General features: G+C 42.7%; 1 protein-coding gene across 1 annotated transcript in view; it reads right to left on the bottom strand.

Annotated features, from left to right (window-relative positions):
• The window catches only part of ADGRV1 (adhesion G protein-coupled receptor V1), a 742,217-nt gene that overhangs the window by 594,569 nt on the left and 123,785 nt on the right, over window positions 1-23,863 (bottom strand). The window contains exon 13 of the mRNA XM_077289021.1: window positions 17,076-17,202. Within this exon, the coding sequence (XP_077145136.1) occupies window positions 17,076-17,202 (127 nt within the window). The remainder of the gene's footprint in view (window positions 1-17,075; window positions 17,203-23,863) is intronic.

Raw genomic sequence — 23,863 nt, 5'->3', positions numbered from 1 at the left:
TATATACCTGTATGTCACCTCCTGTATATAGTATATACCTGTATGTCATCTATCATGTATATAGTATATACCTGTATGTCATCCCCCTGTATATCGTATATACCTGTATGTCACCTCCTGCATATAGTATATACCTGTATGTCACCTGCTGTATATAGTATATACCTGTATGTCATCTATCCTGTATATAGTATATACCTGTCTGTCATCCCCTGTATAAAGTATATACCTGTATGTCACCTCCTGTATATAGTATATACCTGGATGTTATTTTCCCTGTATATAGTATATAACTGTATGTCATCTCCTCCTGTATAGAGTATATACCTTTATGTCATCTCCCCTGTATATAGTATATACATGTATGTAATCCCCCTGTATATAGTATATACCTGTATGTCACCTCTTGTATATAGTATATACCTGTATGTCATCTATCCTGTATATAGGATATACCTGTTTGTCATCTCCTGTATATATCTGTACATCATCTGCCCTATATATAGTATATACCTGTATGTCATCTCCTGTATATAGTATATACCTGTATGTCATCTCCTGTATATAGTATATACCTGTAAGTCATCTCCCCGTATATAGTATATACCTGTATGTCATCTCCCCTGTATATAGTATATACCTGTATGTCATCTCCCCTGTATATATTATATACCTGTATGTCATCTCCTCCTGTATAGCTGTATGTCATCTCCTCCTGTATATAGTATATACATGTATGTCATCTCCCCTGTATATAGTATATACCTGTATGTCATCTCCTGCATATAGTATATAGCTGTATGTCATCTATCCTGTATATAGCATATACCTGTATGTCATCTCCTGTATATACCTGTACGTCATCTCCCCTGTATATAGTATATACCTGTATGTCATCTCCTGTATATAGTATATACCTGTATGTCACCTCCTGTATATAGTATATACCTGTATGTCATCTATCCTGTATATAGCATATACCTGTATGTCATCTCCTGTATATACCTGTATGTCATCTCCCCTGTATATAGTATATACCTGTATGTCATCTCCTATATATAGTATATACCTGTATGTCATCTCCTGTATATAGTATATACCTGTATGTCATCTCCTGTATATAGTATATACCTGTATGTCATCTCCCCTGTATATAATATATACCTGTATGTCATCTCCCCTGTATATAGTATATACCTGTATGTCATCTCCCCTGTATATAGTATATACCGGTATGTCATCTCCTCCTGTATATAATATATAGCTGTATGTCATCTCCTCCTGTATCTACTATATAATTGTCTAAGGGTCACTTCCGTCTTTCTGTCTGTCCTTCTGTCGGCAACTTCCGTCACGGATATTCATTCGCTGATTGGTCTCGCCAGCTGCCTGTCATGGCTGCCAAGACCAATCAGCGATGGCCACAGTCCGATTAGTCCCTCTCTACTCCCCGCAGTCAGCGCCCGCTCCATACTCCCTGCAGTCAATGCTCACACAGGGTTAATGCCAGCGGTAACGGACCGCGTTATGCCGCGGGTAACTCACTCCGTTACCGCCGCTATTAACCCTGTGTGACCAAGTTTTTACTATTAACGCTGCCTATGCAGCGTCAATAGTAAAAGGATCTAATGTTAAAAATAATAATAATAAAAAAAAATCATTATATACTCACCTTCCGCCGCCTTTCCCGCAACTCGCGACCCTCCGGTAACCGCTCCGTGCAAGCGGCAGGTTTTGGTAGCAAGGATCGTATGGTAGAAGGACCTGCCATGATGTCACGGTCATGTGACCGCGACGTCATCACAGGCCCTGCGCGCCTGCGCGAGAAGGACCTGCCATGACGTCACGGTCATGTGACCGCGACGTCATCACACCCTGGGACCGGAAGCTGCCGCCTGTACCGCGCACAGGCGACAGAACTACAAGTATGGTGAGTATGTTAGAACTACAAGGGGCCCTTGGATCGGAAGGTGAGTATGTTTATTTTTTATTTTTTAACCTGTGACATACGTGGCTGGGCAATATAGTACGTGGCTGGGCAATATACTACGTGGCTGGGCAATATAGTACGTCGCTGTATACTACGTCACTGGGCAATATACTACGTCACTGGGCAATATACTACGTCACTGGGCAATATACTACATGGCTGGGCAATATACTACGTGGCTGGGGTATATACTACGTGGCTGGGCAATACACTACGTCGCTGTGCAATATACTACATGGCTGGGCAATATACTACGTCACTGGGCAATATACTACGTGGCTGGGCAATATACTACGTGGCTGGGCAATATACTACGTCACTGGGCAATATACTACGTCACTGGGCAATATACTACGTCACTGGGCAATATACTATGTGGCTGGGCAATATACTACGTGGCTGGGCAATATACTACGTCACTGGGCAATATACTACGTCACTGGGCAATATACTACGTCACTGGGCAATATACTGCGTGGCTGGGCAATATACTACGTGGCTGGGCTATATACTACGTCACTGGGCAATATACTACGTCGCTGTGCAATATACTACATGGCTGGGCAATATACTATGTCACTGGGCAATATACTACGTCACTGGGCAATATACTACGTCACTGGGCAATATACTACGTCACTGGGCAATATACTACGTGGCTGGGCAATATACTACGTGGCTGGGCAATATACTACGTGGCCGGGCAATATACTACATGGCTGGGCTATATACTACATGGCTGGGCAATATACTACGTGGCTGGGCAATATACTACGTCACTGGGCAATATACTACGTGTCTGGCCAATATACTACGTGGCTGGGCAATATACTACGTGGGCTGTGCAATATACTACTTGGACATGCATATTCTAGAATACCCGATGCGTTAGAATCGGGCCACCATCTAGTATAGTATATACGTGTATGTCATCTCCCCTGTATATAGTATATAACTGTATGTCATCTCCTCCTGTATATAGTATATACGTGTATATCATCTCCCCTGTATATAGTATATACCTGTATGCCACCTTCTCCTGGCTGTCAATTTGCCTCCAACACTTTTCCTTTTTGGTGAATTGGAACGCGCGGAGTTAAAATTTTGCCTCACAATATAGCCTATGAAGCTCTCGGGGTCCAGACGTGTGACTGTGCAAAATTTTGTGGATGTAGCTGCGACGGTGCAGATGCCAATCCCGGACATACACACATACACACATACACACACACATTCAGCTTTATATATTAGATTAAAACTGGTTTGAATCACTGACTGGTAACCAACAATTTTACTTAAAAAATGCTTTGTCCCAATTAATTTGCACAGCACTGTAACTTGTTTTTCTTATCTTTCAGGTTACATCGGGGGGGCTTATCTTCAGCATTACAGAATGCTATAGCTAAGCCCCTGATGGCGGTGGCCACAGTTTATAGGGCCAAAATTAGGTGACAGGTTCCCTTTAATTTAAATTCCAGAACTGTGGAGCATCTGGAATCCTATATCAGACAAGAATGGGACAACATTCTTCTCCCAAAACTCCAGCAATTGGTGTCCTCACTTCTCATATGACTGTGGTACAAAAAGGCAGACATGGCCCAGTGTTGCTGTCACCAATTTGTAAATGAGTTCATTTTTTCAAATAAAATGGAAAAACTTTTAACCTTGTCTGTTCTGATGAGTATAACATATGGCTTTAAGAGATTTCCAAATCATTACATTCTTGTCTTCTTTACATTTTACACAGCATCTCAACTTTTTCAGAATTGGAGTTGTAAATGAGTATAACAAGTCACCATGGTACCCTGTATAGAAACAAAAAGGCAACCTGACAGCTGGTATATGATGCCCCCACGTTCAGCATGTAGTAGGAGTTAGCTTTAAGATTTCAGCCATGTGTATTAACTTTGAAATACTCTGTGCTTCAGAGAAAAATGTAGTTTAATAGCCGCCGGGGACTGAGCTGCCCAGGAGACTAGTCACAAAGGCAGGTCCTTGCTGCCATGGAGTCCCTATACACACATGCAGGGGGGGACAGTTTTTCTTTGAAACATTGCAACATTTAAGTAATGGAAAAGAAAAACAAAATCCAAACACCAGCACTTTTAAGGAATACGTTATTTATTACAGGTCTAAAATAATGAATTTTGAGGGTTAAACTTACTGCATTAGGTAAAAAGACCGAGAGTTGCCTTCTGCTTTTCATCTAAACAGTTTTGCCATATCAATGCTTGATCATAGCCACTTTGGGGAGGACTCAAACACAAACACCAGCCCATGGAGATGCCATGAGCAGCAACATAATATGAGCCCTTTCCTCATTATATAGTTTCCTTTGGTGGGGTAATGTGAGGCAAGGAACTATACCCCCCACTCTTCAACTGGACAACCAGGATCCTATACTTATGGCATATTGGAACATGATCTGGTCCAACTCTTGAACACTACTGGGTAAGATTGTTCCTTATATTATTTGTGAACCGCACTATTGTATATCAGGACACAGGTCTATCTGTTCTAGCATTTTTTTGACTTGGACATCAAGTGTTCTACAGAAAGACATTACTCCTTTTAGGCTCCTATTATACAATGTCGTTGGAATTTATATGAACTTATACTGGATTTGATACTACTCTGTCATCCAAACTCTTTTTGGTGCAGGAAGCTATCCTCTTCCAAGCTACATATCACTATACATCAGTAATTGTCTCTATGTGACTTGATATACAATCTAGAAAGAATAAATGGTTAGATACACCGGCGCTCCTGAAAATGATTGGTGTAAGCTGAGGCTGCTGGTGCCTAGACAGCTTCTGTACCTAATCTGCCAATCTATAGAATGAAAAATCAAAAGAAAAAAAGTACACCGTGCTAGAAACAAATTGTCCTAACAAAGGAATTTGTACCTGTTTGAATGTAGATGCTTAGAGACTCAACCTAAAGAGCCGTTACTGTATTGCTCTTAATGCCCTAATGGTTAGGTAATACTGCAAGTAGTTGTTGCTCAACACCCGGGTACATGGGTATAAACATTACTGGTATATGGCTAAACCTTATATGACCCACCAGCATCCATATGGATAAAGAAATATTGTGAAGGAATAAGAAGATCTTACTTGTGATAAGCTGGAGTGCAGGTGCTGTGTCCGAACTGCGGAGCAGTAAGTGGGCAAGGAGAGCAGGTACGAAATGCAGGTACTGAGTCCAAGATACAAAAGACAGCAGGTGATCAGAGACAGCAGGTATGCTCATAAATCCACTACTGCATGAGCTGCGCTGCCACAAGTTTCCTCCATGGGTCCTGCTGCGGGGGATCAGAGCGGTGGAGGGAGGATAAGATCCGGGGAGATCCGAAGTCACCCAGACCATGCCCCCTCCAAACACCACTGCTGCTAGGTGGCGCCTTTCGGCCGAGGCCCGCCGCCTGCCAGGACTCTTGGTAAGTGTGTTTAGTTGTATTTCCTCTAGGGGGAGACGCTCCCCGGATCTCATCCTCCCTCCACCGCTCTGAACCCCGCACCAAAACCCACGGAGCAAACAGGTACAAATTCTTTCATTAGGATAATTTGTTTCTTCTAGCTTTAGCACGGTGTCCTTTTTTTCTTTTGATATACTCTCTGTTTTTTGTTTGGTATGTCACTTGTCTCATTAGTCTGAGGGCTTTTTACATTTTAAGATATATATATGTATTGTGAGGCAGTGACCCCTGTTACAGCTAGGGGGCACTGTATGTTCTCCTCAGAATATGCACGGAGGCGTAATGAGGCCATGGGAATGCATGGCAGTCGCAGGAGTAACTGTGATGGTGAGACAGTGACCAGCATTATTGTAAATGTTCGGTAGGTGTCGCAGAGGAGGTCCTCTGCGCTGTAAGCCCAGAATGTTGTTGTTCTGGGACTTGTAGTTTCAAAAGTGTTTGTTTAGTCTATAAAAGGGGGCTTACAGAATTAGTCGCAGAGCTGGGCGGGACAGACTAACCACACAAACCTCCCACCTATGGGGGGTGGCTACAGTGATATAATGTGACTGAGGTCTGGTCACATGGACCGTGTGTAAGGTCCTGGATGACCTGTGTGTTGGAAGGTCCTAGGAGTAGGACTGGATTCCTGAAGAGCACATGGAGAGACCATGGACCTGAGTTCCTGTTACCTATGTGTTGGGCGATCCTATGAGTGGACGGACGTCCTGAATAGCACATGGAGAGGCCTTGGACCTGCATGGTCGCTGTGTTGGAAGGTCCCACGTGGGGACTGGATTCCTGAAGAGCACATTGGGAGACCGTGTGTGTGTGTGCAGAGTCAGTGACAGCACTGCGTTGAGGAAGCTACGGACCTTCTGATGGTCTGGACTGTCGGGAGTGCCCTTGTAACAAGGCATCTGCGGAGACGGTGATCCAAGTAAGGCAGTTTTCCAGGAGAGAGGACTGATGAGGGGTCAGCGTGTGGAGCAGGAGCTCCTGGAAGGTAACCCAGAGTATGGGGGACTATTTGCACTGACAAGTGTCAGTTAATGAACTGTGCGGTCACCAACGGTAACAGGACGGAGTATGGTCCGGCGTGTTTAGAGGCTGCAATCTAATATCGAGGAATGCTATGTGAGTAGAGACATTGATACGGCGCACGGACAACCCCGGGAACTGGTCAGAAGAGGACTGGCGGGTGTAGTGTCGGTCACATAAAGGAAGCTGTGCACTATGAACTATATGTGTGTGATGTGTAAAATGGCGGTTTATGATGTGTAATTAAACCGCATGGACTGTTTAATGAAGAAAATCGTGCTTGTGTGACTGAATTCCGTTGCTAAGCAAGTGTCCCCAACACATGCAGTAAGAGCTATCTCACATAATATACAGTGGGGCAAAAAAGTATTTAGTCATTCAGCAATAGTGCAAGTTCCACCACTTAAAAAGATGAGAGGCGTCTGTAATTTACATCATAGGTAGACCTCAACTATGGGAGACAAACTGAGAAAAAAAAATCCAGAAAATCACATTGTCTGTTTTTTTATCATTTTATTTGCATATTATGGTGGAAAATAAGTATTTGGTCAGAAACAAACAATCAAGATTTCTGGCTCTAACAGACCTGTAACTTCTTCTTTAAGAGTCTCCTCTTTCCTCCACTCATTACCTGTAGTAATGGCACCTGTTTAAGCTTGTTATCAGTATAAAAAGACACCTGTGCACACCCTCAAACAGTCTGACTCCAAACTCCACTATGGTGAAGACCAAAGAGCTGTCAAAGGACACCAGAAACAAAATTGTAGCCCTGCACCAGGCTGGGAAGACTGAATCTGCAATAGCCAACCAGCTTGGAGTGAAGAAATCAACAGTGGGAGCAAAAATTAGAAAATGGAAGACATTCAAGACCACTGATAATCTCCCTCGATCTGGGGCTCCACGCAAAATCCCACCCCGTGGGGTCAGAATGATCACAAGAACGGTGAGCAAAAATCCCAGAACCACGCGGGGGGACCTAGTGAATGAACTGCAGAGAGCTGGGACCAATGTAACAAGGCCTACCATAAGTAACACACTACGCCACCATGGACTCAGATCCTGCAGTGCCAGACGTGTCCCACTGCTTAAGCCAGTACATGTCCGGGCCCGTCTGAAGTTTGCTAGAGAGCATTTGGATGATCCAGAGGAGTTTTGGGAGAATATCCTATGGTCTGATGAAACCAAACTGGAACTGTTTGGTAGAAACACAACTTGTCGTGTTTGAAGGAAAAAGAATACTGAGTTGCATCCATCAAACACCATACCTACTGTAAAGCATGGTGGTGGAAACATCATGCTTTGGGGCTGTTTCTCTGCAAAGGGGCCAGGACGACTGATCCGGGTACATGAAAGAATGAATGGGGCCATGTATCGTGAGATTTTGAGTGCAAACCTCCTTCCATCAGCAAGGGCATTGAAGATGAAACGTGGCTGGGTCTTTCAACATGACAATGATCCAAAGCACACCGTCAGGGCAACGAAGGAGTGGCTTCGTAAGAAGCATTTCAAGGTCCTGGAGTGGCCTAGCCAGTCTCCAGATCTCAACCCTATAGAAAACCTTTGGAGGGAGTTGAAAGTCCGTGTTGCCAAGCGACAAGCCAAAAACATCACTGCTCTAGAGGAGATCTGCATGGAGGAATGGGCCAACATACCAACAACAGTGTGTGGCAACCTTGTGAAGACTTACAGAAAACGTTTGACCTCTGTCATTGCCAACAAAGGATATATTACAAAGTATTGAGATGAAATTTTGTTTCTGACCAAATACTTATTTTCCACCATAATATGCAAATAAAATGATAAAAAAACACACAATGTGATTTTCTGGATTTTTTTTTCTCAGTTTGTCTCCCATAGTTGAGGTCTACCTATGATGTAAATTACAGACGCCTCTCATCTTTTTAAGTGGTGGAACTTGCACTATTGCTGAATGACTAAATACTTTTTTGCCCCACTGTATATATATTAACACAACGTGTTCCAGATTATTATGTAAATTGGATTTAAGTGTCAAAGATTTAATTGTTCTGTTTTTCAAATAAACTCATGGATGGTATTGTGTCTCAGGGCTCAATGGATCACTGAAATCAATCTTAAACACATGTGATAATTAGTTTTCCAGGTAATTCTAATTAAAGGAAAACTACTTAAAATGATGTTCCACATTATTAAGCAGGCCACAAGTTTCAAGCAATATGGGAAATAAAAAGGATCTCCCTGCTGCTGAAAAGCGTTAAATAGTGCAATGCCTTGGAAGATGTATGAAAACATTAGTTATTTCACGAAAACTTCAGAGTGGTCATCATACTGTGAAGAGATTTGCGACTGAAACAGAGCACAGACAGAGTTCATGCAGATAAAGGCATAATGAGGAAGGTTTCTGCCAGACAAATTCATTGGATTAAGAGAGCAGCTGCCAAAATACCATTACAAAGCAGCAAACAGTTATTTGAAGCTGCTGGTGCCTCTGGAGTCCCTCGAACCTCAAGGTGTAGGATTCTTCAAAGGCTTGCTGTGGTGCATAATCCTACTATTCGGCCACCCCTAAACAGTGTTCACAAGCAGAAACGGTAGCAGTGGGCCCAGACATACATGAAGACTAATTTTCAAACAGTCCTGTTTGCTGATGAGTTTTGAGCAACCCTGGATGGTCCAGATGGATGGAGTAGTAGATGGTTGGTGGATGGCTACCATGTCCCAACAAGGCTGCGACGTCAGCAAGGAGGTGGAGGAGTCATGTCTTCAGCCGGAATCATGGGGAAACAGCTGGTAAGGCCCTTTAAGGTTCCTGAAGGTATGAAAATCACCTCTGCAAAGTATATAGAGTTTCTGACTGACAACTTTCTTCCATGGTATGAAAAGCAGAAACGTGCCTTCAGGAGCAAAATCATCTTCATGAATGACAATGCACTATGGCTACGTTCACATTTGCGGTCAGCGCCGCAGCGTCGGGCGCCGCAGCGGCGCCGCATGCGTCATGCGCCCCTATATTTAACATGGGGGCGCATGGACATGCGTTGTGCTGCGTTTTGCGCCGCATGGCCGCAAGCGTTGGACGCAAGAAACGCATCAAGTTGCATTTTTTTTGCGTCCAACTTGCGGCCAAAAACGACGCATGCGGCGCAAAACGCAGCGTTTTAGCGTGCGTTTTGCCGCGTTTTCGGTTGCGTTGTGCGCTGCGGCGCCGACGCTGCGGCGCACAACGCAAATGTGAACGTAGCCTATCTCATGCTGTAAAGAATACCTCTGAGTCATTGGCTGCTATAGGCATAAAAGGACTCATGGTGTGCCACCATCTTCCCCTGAGCTCAACCCTATAGAGAATCTTTGGAGTATCATCAAGCAAAAGATCTATGAGGGTGGGAGGCAGTTCACATCAAAACAGCAGCTCTTGGAGGCTATTCTGACTTCATGCAAATAAATACAAGCAGAAACTCTCCAAAAACTTACAAGTTCAATGGATGCAAGAATTGTGAAGGTGATATCAAAGAAGGGTTCCTATGTTAACATGTAACGTGGCCTGTTAGGCTGTTCTGAAGTTAAATAGCTTTTTTGTTCAGTGAATGTGACCTCCTATTGCTGCAAATTCCACAAATGAGAATTTTCAGTTCTTTAAAACATATCAAATGTTTAGAAATTCTACTGTGCTTAATAATTTGGAACAGTGCATTTTGACCGTTTATTCATTTTGGAGATTATACTATTATTATTCGATGTACAATCTAACGGGTGATGACTTTTATTAGACTGACTGCCAGTTGCAGCGACCATTTAGGAAAATCCGCGAAAAATATAATTTGCTTAATAATTTGCAACATGGTGTATATATATATATATATATATATATATATATATATATATATATATATATATATATATATATATATATATATATATAAATAAATATATATACCGGTATATATATATATAACATGGTGTGTATATATATATATATATATATATATATATATATATATATATATATATATATATATATATAGACACAGAGCCTTGCGAAAGTATTCGGCTCCCTGGAACTTTTCAACCTTTTCCCACATATCATGCTTCAAACATAAAGTTACCAAATGTAAATTTTGGGTGAAGAATCAACAACAAGTGGAACACAATTGTGAAGTTGAACGAAATTTATTGGTTATTTTAAAGTTTTGTGGAAAATCAAAAACTGAAAAGTGGGGCGTGCAATATTAGTCGGCCCCTTTTACTTTCAGTGCAGCAAACTCACTCCAGAAGTTCATTGTGGATCTCTGAATGATCCAATGTTGTCCTAAATGCCTAATGATGATAAATATAATCCACCTGTGTGTAATCAAGTCTCCGTATAAATGCACCTGCTCTGTGATAGTCTCAGGGTTCTGTTTGAAGCTGTTTGAGTGCATCATGAAGACCAAGGAACACAACAGGCAGGTCCGTGATACTGTTGTGGAGAAGTTTAAAGCCGGATTTGGATGCAAAATGATTTCCAAAACTTTAAACATCCCAAGGAGCACAGTGCAAGCGATCATATTGAAATGGAAGGAGTATCATACCATATTTATTATTCCAAGATCTATTGATTAAAATTAACTTTTGTTGGTGAGAAAACCCCTTTAACCCTTTCGTGCCTGGGCTTGTTTTTGCCTTCGTGGCCGAGCCAATTTTTACAATTCTGACCACTGTCACTCTATGAGGTCATAACTATGGAACGCTTCAACAAATCCTGGTGATTCTGAGAACATTTTCTCGTGACATATTGTACTTCATGTTAGAGGTAGAAAGTTTTTGATATTTTCAAATTTTAATTTTTATGCCCTTAAATCAGAGTGTCATATCACACAAAATAGTTAAAAAATGACATTTCCCACATGTCTACTTTACATCAGCACAATTTTGTAACCAAATTTTTTTTTGTTAGGACGTTATAAGGGTTAAAAGTTGACCAGTGATTTTTTATTTTTTCACCAAATTTTACAAAACCATTTTTTTAGGGCCCACCTCACATTTGAAGTCACTTTGAGGGGTCTATATGAAATAAAAAACCCCAAAATGACACTATTCTAAAAACTGCACCCCTCAAGGGGCTCAAAACCACATTCAAGAAGTTTATTAACCCTTCACAGGAATGAATGGAATGTGGAAGGAAAAAATAAAGTTACTTTTCTTGCACAAAAATTCTCCTTTAGACCTAATTTTTTTTTTACTTTCGCAAGGGTAACAGAAGAAAATGGACCATACATTTTGTTTTGCAATTACTGCTGAGCATGGCAATACCCCATATGTGGGAGAAATCTACTGTTTGGGCGCATGGCAGAGCTCGGAAGGGAAAGAGCGCTATTTGACTTTTTGAATGTAAAATATGCTGCAATAATTAGCGGTTGCCATATTGCGTTTGAAGAGCCCCTGATGTGCATAAATAGTGGAAAACCCCAACAAGTGACACCATTTTGGAAACTAGACCCCTTAGGGAACTTATCTAGATGTGTATTGGGCACCTTGACCCAACAGGTGCTTCACAAAAGTTTATAACATAGAGCAGTGGAAATAAAAAAATAACATTTTTATGAAATAAATCTTTTAGCTCCATATTTTGCATTTTCATAAAGGTAATAGGAGAAATTGCACCATACAGTTTGTTGTGCAATTTCTCCTGAGCATGCCGATACCCCATTTGTGGGGGAATACTACTGTTTGGGCGCACGGCAGGGCTCAGAAGGGAAGGAGCACCATTTGACTTTTGGAATGCAAAATTGGCTGGAATCGATAGCGGATGCCATGTTGCGTTTGGAGAGCCCCTGACGAGCCTAAACAGTGGAAACCCCCAACACGTGACCCCATTTTGGAAACTAGACCTCTCAAGGAATTTATCTAGATGTCTGGTGAGCACCTTGAACTTTGAACTCCAGGGGCTTCACAGAATTTTATAATATTGAGCCGCCAAAATAAAAAAAAACATTTTTACCACACTTTTTTATTTTCACAAGGGTAGCAAGAAAAAATGGACTCCAAAGTTTGTTGTGCAATTTCTCCTGAGTATGCCAATACCCAGTATGTGGTGGAAAACTTCTGTCTGGGAGCATGGCAGGGCATGAAAGGGAAGGAGCTCCATATTACAGTGCAGGTTTTGCTGCATTGGTTTGAGGGGGCCATGTCACATTGGCAGAGCCCCTGAGGTGCCAGAACAGCAGAAACCCCTGCAAGTGACCCCATTTTATAAACTACACCTCTCTATGAGTTCATCTAGGGGTGCAGTGATCATATTGACACCACAAGTGTGTCACAGAATTTCATACCATTGGGCAGTGAAGAAAAAATAATTACATTTTTGACGCAAAAAATTGTTTTAACCCTAGATTTTACATTTTCACACTGGGAAATAGGTAAAAATGGTGCCAAAATGTGTTACACAATTTCTTCTGAACTTGGCAATACCCCATAGGTGTCCATACAGTATTGCTTAGCCACACAGCAAGAGTCTGGAGGGACGGAGCGCTATTTGTTTCTTGGAGAACAAATTAGTACAGAATAGTATCCAGACTCTATATAAAGAGGCCCTAAATGCCAAAAAAGCAGAATCCCCCCTCAAGTGACCCCAGTTTGGAAATTATACCCCTTTTGGAATTTATCTACAAGTGTAGTGATGATTTTGACTCCATAGATGTTTTCCAGAAACCAGCAGCAGTGGATGTTGCTGAGTGAAAATTGTAAACTGCCGTTGTAGTGACCAGTACGCTGTAGTGACCAGTATGTTGCAGTCACCAGTACCAGTTATGCCCAGCCCGTGCTTCTGCATACATGCACCCATAAATTAGGCGGGCTCTCATCACTGCAGAAATGTAGATGATATACGTGGTTTAGGTACACTGTGGGGCTCAGAAGGGAGGGGGGCATTTGAATTTGGCAGCGCAGAATTTATTTTAGGAGGGTGAGTAGCCATAACGCTTTTCCAGAGCCTTTGTACTACCAGTAACGTGGGAGCCACCTATATTTCCATTAACAAATGATGGACCTGAGTGAGGACTTGCTTTTTTTGTGGATTTGGATTGAGTGGAAGCTTTTATTGGGAACATTTTACATAACGTTTGGGATCACATTTATCTGGCGCTCTACACTGAGCACGTACTTTGGGGTTTCTATCTAAATCTCTGAGTGACATGACAGATGAAACTCCTGATCAATTCACTTTAAAGGGAACCTATCACCCCGTTTTTTTCGGTATGAGATAAAAATACTGTTAAATAGGGCCTGAGCTGTGCATTACAATAGTGTAGTTTGTGGACCCCGATTCCCCACCTATGCTGCCGAAATACGTTACCAAAGTAGTCGTTTTCACCTGTCAATCAGGCTGGTCAGGTCGGATGGGCGTGGTTTCTTCCCCCAGATATTGCGTAGTTTTCCGTTGGTGGCGTAGTGGTGTGCGCATGTCCAAGGTCCCGAATCCTGCACAGGGGTGTGAAAATAGCAGCGATGTCCGTTATTCCATTGGTGATCGGTGGGCGCGGCCATCTTTCTTTGGCCGCGCGTGCGCAGAAGCGGCGCTCTGCTGGCCGCGGCTTCAGGAAAATGGCCGCCGCGATATCCATCTGCGCACGCGCGGCATCCCGCGGCCATTTTCCTGAAGCCGCGGCCAGCAGAGCGCCGCTTCTGCGCATGCGCGGCCAAAGCAAGATGGCCGCGCCCACCGATCACCAATGGAATAACGGACATCGCTGCTATTTTCACACCCCTGTGCAGGATTCGGGACCTTGGACATGCGCACACCACTACGCCACCAACGGAAAACTACGCAATATCTGGGGGAAGAAACCACGCCCATCCGACCTGACCAGCCTGATTGACAGGCGAAAACGACTACTTTGGTAACGTATTTCGGCAGCTTAGGTGGGGAATCGGGGTCCACAAACTACACTATTGTAATGCACAGCTCAGGCCCTATTTAACAGTATTTTTATCTCATACCGAAAAAAACGGGGTGATAGGTTCCCTTTAATGAGGCAGCAGAGTTACTCTGAACTCTGTCTCGCCTCTGTTCAGCGTTGTCCTTCTTTTCAGAGGTGCACAAAATTGTCTGACTGCACTTTTATGTATAACTAAAAAGATGGACACAGCCGGATCACAGGTCTTATGGCGTTCACAGTGCCTCCATCTGCCTCATTATGGGGAATCTTCCGCCGGGGGTTCCGTCTGAATCACCTATTTCAGAGATTTACACGGTAACTCCGATGCAAGAGCTCAACGCAGTGCGCAGGATAATTGTGCACCGAGCCTTACTGGGATCTTTAGGAGACAGAATGAAAAAATCAACAGCATGTGAAGAATTGGTTTTATTTATTTTTTATGACATTTGTCATGCAGTAGAAGTGATTAGGCGACTTTATTCTTCGGGTCAGTGCGATTACAGCGATACCAGATTTATATTGCGTTTTTTTATGTTTGGCTGCTGTCACACACTAAAAGACTCTTTTTATTGCAAAAACTTGCATCACCATATTTTGAGAGCTATAATTTTTCCATATTTCGTCCGACAGAGTCATGTGACAGCTTGTTTTTTGCAGGTCGAGCTGACGTTTTTATTGGTTCCATTTTCGGGCACATGACATTTTTTGATCGCTTTCTATTCTGATTTTTGGGAGACAATGATCAAACACCAGGAATTCAGGATTTTTTTTTTTTTTATGACGTTCCATGTGTAGTAAAATTGATAAGTGATCTTTATTTTTTGGGTCAGTACGATTACAGCGATACCACATTTATATATTTTCTTTACATTTTGCCACTTTTTCACAATAAAAACTATTTTATAGAAAAAATAATTGTTTTTGCATCGCTTTATTCTGAAAGCTATAACTTTTTATTTTTCTGTTGTTGGAGTAGTATTGTGGCTTGTTTTTTGAGGAACAAGATGACGTTTTCATCGCTACTATTTTTATTTTCATATGACTTTTTGATCGCGTTTTATTCTACGTTTTGTTTGGAGGCATGATGAAAAAGCAAAGGTTTTTGTCCCGTTTTTTTGTTTTTTACGGTGTGACTATTTTGTTGGTTGGCTCATTCAGGACGAGGCAATACCAAATATGTGTATCTTTTAGTTTATATATATTTATATGTTTATTGGTTTAATATTTTTTCTTTTCCTTTACTTATTTTGTGATTTATTTTTTTTTTAACAGTTTTAGAACATTCTTTTTACTTTTTTTTAAACTTTTTTATTGAGTCCCTGTATGGGACATCAATTTTTATTTGTCTGATCACAGGTCTCTAAGGGTATGTGTCCACGTTCAGGATTGCATCAGGATTTGGTCAGGATTTTTCATCAGTATTTGTAAGCCAAAACCAGGAGTGGAACAATTAGGGTATGTTTCCACGGTCAGGAAACGCTGCTTGTTTGACGCTGCGCAGAGCTGCAGTGTCAAACACGCAGCGTCCAGATGTTCCAGCATAGTGGAGGGGATTTTATGAAATCCCGTCTCCACTATGCGTGGAAACCTGCACGCGGTGGCCCTGCGACTACGGACATGCTGCGCGTCTTTTCAGATCGCAGCATGTCCGTACACCTTGCGGGGACGCAGCGTCCCCGCAAGGCATATCACAGGGCCCTATGGGAGAGACCGATCATCCCGGATGTGAAGAGTTAACACATCCGGCATGATCGCGTCCCAGAAAGGGGGCGGGGCTTAGCGCCGAGCGGCTTCGCCGCTGCGGCGATACCGCCGGCCATCCTGACCATGGAAACATACCCTTAGAGGAAAAGTATAATAGAAACATATGCACAACTTCTGCATTTATCACCCACTCCTGGTTTTGGCTTACAAATACTGATGAAAAATCCTGACCAAATCCTGATGCAATCCTGAACGTGGACACATACCCTAAGGGTATGTGTCCACGTTCAGGATTGCTTCAGGATTTGGTCAGGATTTTATGCAGGTAAAATCCAGACCAAACCTGCACCTGAGGTCACTGGCAGGTCACCTGCGTTGTCCTTGAGTTTTTTCTGCAATGTAAGGACATGCTGCGTTCTTAAAAGACGCGCCGCATGTGAGTTTTCTCGGGTCTGCCGCATGCGTCTTTTACTGCATAGTGGAGACAGGATTTCATGAAATCCCCTCCACTATGCTGTAACATCTGGACGCTGCGTTTTTTATGCATGCTGCTCAACGCTGCGTCAAAAACTCAGCGTTTCCTGAACGTGGACATATACCCTTACAATGCAATACACAAGTATTGCATTGCAAGAGACCTGTCAGTGATACACTGTGAGGCACCGTACAAGGCACAGTAGCTGGAATTCATCAAGTGACTTCCAGCTGCCATGGCAATGCGGGCGTCAGAGAGGTGAGTATAGCAGGGGTTTCCCTCTGCTATCTTCTAGATGCCGTGATCACGGCATCTAGAAAATAGCAAAGGGTTAACATCATTGGGACCTGATCTAATCAGGTCCCGATGATGTCTCCTGGCAGAGACCACCAACCGTAGAGAAACGTCAGCGCTGCACAAAGCCCTGCTAGCGCCGACGTATATCTACTGTTGGCGGTCACGAAGCGGTTAAGTGCTGAAGATGAATTAAACAGATGAATGAAAGAAAATACTTACTTTTACACTATAAGGTCCTCTGTAAAATGGGGAGAACTCAAACACACCTCCAGGGTCATCATTTTCCAATATAGTAAGTTCACAACTGGTAAATCCAGACTTAAGTACTTGATTTTCCACGTTGACCCTTAAGTGTTTGGAACAGGTAAAAAATAATTACATAGCGTAATAATGCACAATGTTTGGTACTTACAGTGGCATGTAAAAGTTTGGGCACCTCTGGTCAAAATTACAGTTATTGTGAATAGTTAAGCAAGTTGAAGGTGAAATGTTCTCTAAAAGACCTAAAGTTAAAGATGACACATTTCCTTTGTATGTAAGGCAATATATATATTTTCATCTTTTACATTTTAAAAATTACAAAAATGAAAATGGGCCGGTGCAGATTTGTGTGCTCAGATAACTTTGACCAAGGTTTCAGACCTTAATTAGCCCGTTATGGTGATGGCTGGTTCACTATCATCGTTGGGAAAGGCCAGCTGATGCAAATTTCCCAGCTTTATAAAAACCCAGCCTCCTCAAACTTTGTGCCAAAAATCAGCAGCCATGAGTTCTTCCAAGCAGCTGCCTATCACTCTGAAAATTAAAATGGTGGAGGCCCACAAAGCAGGAGAAGGTTATAAGAAGAAAGCAAAACATTTTCAAGTTGCTCTTTCCTCAGTTCAAAATGTAATTAAGAAATGGCAAATAACAGGAACACTGGGGGTCAAGATAAACAGGAACAGTGGAGGTCAAGATAAAGACTGAAAAAACAAGCAACATTTCAATGAGAGCTCCTCGAAGGATTACTAGAGAGGCAAATCAGAAACCCTTCTTGACCGCAAAAGATCTTCAGAAAGATTTAACTGTATCCAATGAGCGGTGCACATTTGTAATTATATGCTATATGTTTAACATCTAAAGTCTAATGGAACAGCATTGTATATCTAATCTATATTCAGATAATTTCTAACTTTATACATCATAGACTTTGTAAAAGTTAGGTAAAGTACTATTATCCTTGAATATAATACGTCTTAGGGCGAATGGAGGTGAAGGTAAGCTAACTTGTGGTCTAAGAGCAATAAAACTTAGCTGATGACAATTATACATCCAAAATAAGCAAAAAACTATTTTAGAAACCAGTTGCTAGTGGTCATATCAGTCAGCACAATATGTGAAAATGCACTGTGCAGGAATAATGAAACAACTTAGACAAGACAAAAGCAAGAAATATGGTCCTTTACAGAACTTTAAAAACAGGCATTAAAGCTTGAGTGAAACCCTTATCAAACTATTTAGTTCTGTGGATTTAAATGAAATTTAAAGGGGTCTGAATACTTTCTGTACCCACTGTAGGAGTACGCCACTGCTTTGTTTTCTCTCTCTTTACACCTTAAAACATTGTGTGAGTGTTCTCATCCTGGATATATGAAGTGTGAACGGAGCTTTAGATGAGGAAAAGCAAGATACTGTATGTTTCCCCTTGTTTTAAAAGAAATCTGTCAGCAGGATTTCACCCCCAAACTATTTATATGTGCATGTAGTGCTTTCAAAGATAAGTCCAGCAATGCCCTTACATGACCGGTCTGTTCCTCCATTACTGAGAAATTAAGACTTTAAATTTAAAGCACCTGTCCAGCATTTTTTTTATTTCATAGCTGGAGTGGGGGCACTAATTTTAATTCCTTGCCTCTAACATACTGTCATCAGCTGTTCGTAGCAGTGCTCCGGTCCCAATCTGCCCTCTTGTGACAGCTACGTCTGACTGACAGTAAGTCAGAGGTAATGGTCAAAAGCTTTCAATGTATGTCTACGAGATCCTCATTCTGGCTTCGTCCTGGCGCTCACAGGCTTACATTGAGAAGTGCCTTCGGCTCACACAGCAAACACTGGAGTGATCCAGCAGGTCACAAATAGCAGAAAACAACCAGAGCAGCGTCAATAACAGATGAACACGGAGGCTGGTAAGTTACTGGGGTCATGGAAATAACATTAGTGATACCACTCAAGCACTAAGATAAAAAAAATGCTGGAGTGGTACTTGAAGAGCTATTGGTAGATCTGAGGCCTCTGTCACTCCAGCTCTGTTTCACACCCAGTGCTGCCTCCTACTGCTTGACTAATAGCTTCTATGCAGTGTGACCTCAGGGAAAGGAGCTGTCAGTCAGGAGGGAGGAGGCAGTGCTGGGTGGGAAATAGAGCTGGAGTAACAGAGGCTTCAGATCTACTATACTTCTTCAGCCTCATTTACATACACATTTAAACATTGCTTTCTCAGTGACAAAGAACCGACTAGCTATATAAAGATATTTGCTGGACTTGTCTTTGAAAGAGATAAATGAACATATGAATAGTTTAGGGTGTGAAATCCTGCTGACAGATTCCCTTTAAGTTTGCCTTCACCCTTGCACGCTGTATCTATATTTTCTCTTATGCTGATGTTCGTGCTAAAGCTAATAAAATGCATCTTTCTGCTATTTTTCTTATAAAGCATGTGCTTTCACAAACACACTGTCACGCCAGAGTCTCTGCACTCTGCCTCCCTCCTCCGGCAGAGACACCGACTCACTCAAAGTCGAGGCCCCTAATTCCTTCCTCCGTCTACTGCTTCTACATTCTGGGGTCTGAGCAGTGCTCGCAGATCCCCGGGCACTGTGCTTAGGGCGCATGCCGTCATGCCCTCTTAAAGGTCCAGCTTGTGCCATCGTAAAGTGTTCCAGGCCAATAGATGGGAGACATATGTTATTTAAGGCACCTCCACTTAACAGGAGGTGCCTGTGCAACATTGTTAGTCTGTGTCTAAAACACTCTTGCTAGTTCTCAGGTCCCACTGCTCGTATCCCAGTATAGGCTTCTTTCCCACTGCCGTCTTCCAAATCTGCACAGGATCCTTCAAGACGTTGAAATGACGGATCCTGTACTGATTGTGTAAAACGTGTGCACTGGGCATGTCTTTCTGACGGACCCGTCGAGGCTATGTGCACCTGTTGTGTATGCGTCTTCGCAGAGGTTTTCCGCTGCGAAAACTTATACACAACACAAACCAGGTTAAAAAAAAATCAAAAAAATCGCAGTATTCTCACCTACCGACGTCCCGTGCAGCGATGCTCCCGGCAGCTAGCGTTCCTAGTAATACATTGCGAAATCTCCCGAGAAGTCGCGGTCTCGCGAGACCGCGACTTCTCACGCGATTTCGCAATGTATTACTAGGTATGCTAGCTGCCGGACCATCGGTGACGCTGCGCGGGAACGCCGGTAGGTGAGAATATTGCGATTTTTTTTTTTTTTTTATTATTTTTAACATTATATCTTGTTACTATTGATGCTGCATAAGCAGCATCAATAGTAAGAAGAGAAAGAGAGCGAGCGAGAGAGAATTCCCTGACGGAAAATTCTTCCACGCATGCTCAGTTAGAAAAGACGGGACCCGTCGCTGGATTCTTGCTTTTCACAGTCAGCGACGCATAGGCTTCCATTGTAGCCAGTGACGGGCAGCGCAGGATGCGTCGCTGACCGATTTTCCGACGTGCAGAAAAAACGTTCCTCTGAACGTTTTCTCTGCCCGATGGACCGTTTTTTTACGCAGGATCCAGTGCACAACAGATGAAACGGATGGCCATCCGTCACAATCCGTCGCTAATACAAGTCTATGAAAAAATGCATGACCCTGCAAATTTCTCAAAAATCGACGGATTGTGACGGGAGCTGAAAGATGGAAATGTGAAAGAGGCCATACCTGCCTGCCTATCAGCCGTGCCTGCTTGCCTGCCTGTCAATCAACTGTGCCCACCTGCCTGTCTATCAGCCATGCCTGCCTGCTATCAGCTGAGCCCGCCTGCCTGTCTATCAGACATGTGCCCGCCTGCACATGTCTGAAAAGTTGCCAGTCTTGCCAGCCAGTCCCTGCCTGCCTGTGTGCCTTTCGTGCCAGTTTCTATACCAGCCGTGCCAGCCAGTACTTGTGAAGACTACCAGTCCAGGCTGCTCCTGCCTCCTGTTCCCTGGGGTGAGCTGCTATCTACCCAAGGTCTGTCCTGGAGTAGCATCTAGTTCCACCATCCTGAGATCACAGTATCATCAGCACCCGAGGTCAGACTTGGTGACCCACCTAGTCACGCCCCTTCAGGCTCTCCTCGGTTCACGGCAAAGTGGTTCCACCACCCAGTCTGTTACACACAAAAAGATAAACTACATCTGGGCTCTCATCAATATCATCTTGTCTTCTATTTAAGGCATCACTGTAGAAAATATTTTTTTAAACAGAAATATTTCCTTAGACATCAGAATGCCACTCCATGCCCACACATCACACCACAAGAGCCATGCACAGGGCTGGAGGTTATCACTTCTCGCTGGCACTGAGAATAAGACCAGAGACTTTATATAATACATTATTCATGCAAGTCACACATATATATCACTTACCCAAAGTAAACCACAAATCTTTCTGTCTCAACCCTGGCAAAACAGGAAGGAATCAGGGATAAAGAGAACAGAATGAAAGACACTGCCAACCCCTCAATACCATGGGGTAAGAAGTAAAAGGCACTTTTATTCCTTGAGCACACATAATGTTGCTGGCTTTAGGGGAGTTATTTGTTGGGGGCTGCCCTGTTTACAAAGCCTAGAAAGAAAACTGTCAGTGCTTTCTAATGAGAGACGAAACAGCATGTCAGCCCATTTTATACATCCCTGGCCAGCCCTATGCCCAGGACTGATGCCAAGATACAAGCCAAGGCTGCTGAACAAATTCACTTTGGCTTCTCTGGAAGGAAGTGAAGTGTTTGTTTTACCTAATATTGTTCACTGATGATGAATAATATTTATACAGCCGTTACTTTCCAGCAAATATCCTCCCCACACATTGCCATGGAACTATGGTGGACTAATGTACAGTCGCTTCATTACAGTCTTCAGTGATTAGTAATTGTACCGTAGTCATCAGTGTCTTGTATGGATTACTTCAACTAATAGAGCCAATGTACTGGACCTCCTTCCCAGAGTAAAGTCGCCCCAGCTGTAAGAACCAGTGAAAGCTGTGGGAGGACTGGCATTACTCCTGCAGTGGCAACTTTATGGGAAATGTAGTATTATATGGGCCCCGGTTAAAGGAATGACTATGAAATACAAAGTGTGCCAGGTGGTAGAGAGAGCCTGTTCCTCTTCCGTGTAAGACTCTGACATAGAGGTGAACAAGTGACCCCCTTTTATGATGTCCACATGCCCTAACAGGGCTGAAATAACCTCTTTGGCACCGGTCGGTCCATTTAAAAGGACCTTTAATCACTAAACTTTTACCGATCAGCAGTTGTTTGAATGCCTGTTTACACGGGTAGACCAAAGTAGATGATGCGCACTGAGCGATCTATGCTAGATCTATACTAGGGGCACAGAGGCGGCCATAGTTCTTGGGAGTGTGAGTCCTAATTTTGCTAATTTATCAGGTGATAAGCAGCCTGTTTGCATGGTAAGATAATCATTAAGTTAGCATTTTTATCCATACTTATTCATAATGATCATGTAGTATGAATGACCCTTAAAGGGGTTCTCCAGCCATAGGCTACTTGTCTGCAATCACTCTACGTGACTGCCAACTTTTGAATCCTCACATCATGCATGTAAGTTTTCTCCGGTATCGGCAGCGGGATTGGGTAGGCAGTAATGCTATGTACATACTTTTGGCCACATTCCAACTAGATGTGTCCAACCTCAGTCAATACACTTACATTGAGTAAGGCCATGCATGTCTAGTCAGCACGTGACCGCATGAATGCAAATCGCACACTTGCCCATCGTTCCCGACGCTGACATCAGAGAATTTACAAGTATCATAGTGTGGTTAAGCCATGCAGCTCACCCATCTGTGGTAACATTTGCAGCATAAATTAAACTGTGTATTACAAATTTTCAATGGCAGCAGATATTCTCCGCAGCTTGTAAGTGAGATTTCCACACAATAGAGGAAAAAACGTTTGTACTGTAAATGTTAGGAAATGGTCAGTCTGGAAAATCTGCTATGTTTGCGTTCCATATGTACAGTTGAAACCAGTTCTTGTGAGTTATTGAGAAAATCATGAATATGTGTCATTATTTATATAGTGTATATAAGCTTCTGGTTTAAACTGCACGTACCCTAAGACTGGTCTCTGCATCAGCATATTTAAGACTGGCCACTTGTTGGATGAAAGCTCTGAAGGCCAAAAAACTTTTCTCGTAACCCCTTCCCTGCACACATGCAGGTACAGATCTGAATGGTGAGAGTGGAGTAAGCCTCTGAGATACACCTCTGTTTGGTGGCTTTACTCCCTTAAAAACAAAAGGATCAAGCATGCATTGGCTGTTATGTGAATGGATCAGATCATATATAAAAAAAAACCTTGGGTGAACAAGGTACCTGTCTGAACATACCCTGGTATCTGCATCAGTGTACTTAAGACTGCCATAAACATTAGGTACTGTACTTGTGGCATGGGAAGGAACCATATGAAAATATATAACCTACAGTGGGGGAAAAAAGGATTTAGTCAGCCACCAATTGTGCAAGTTCTCCCACTTAAAAAGATGAGAGAGGCCTGTAACTGACATCATAGGTAGACCACAACTATGAGAGTCAAAATGAGAAAACAAATCCAGAAAATCACCATGTCTAATTTGGCAAAATTTATTTAGCAAATTATGGTGGAAAATAAGTATTTGGTCACCTATAATCATGCAAGATTTCTGGCTCTCACAGACCAGTAACTTTTTCTTTAAGATGCTCCTCTGTCCTCCACTCATTGCCTGTAGTAATGGCACCTGTTTGAACT

The sequence above is a fragment of the Ranitomeya variabilis genome, chromosome 1, assembly GCF_051348905.1.
Source record: "Ranitomeya variabilis isolate aRanVar5 chromosome 1, aRanVar5.hap1, whole genome shotgun sequence".
NCBI classification, from domain to species: Eukaryota; Metazoa; Chordata; class Amphibia; order Anura; family Dendrobatidae; genus Ranitomeya; species Ranitomeya variabilis.
The sequence above is the reverse complement of the archived record's forward strand: the minus strand, read 5'-3'. Positions and strand labels throughout refer to the sequence as shown.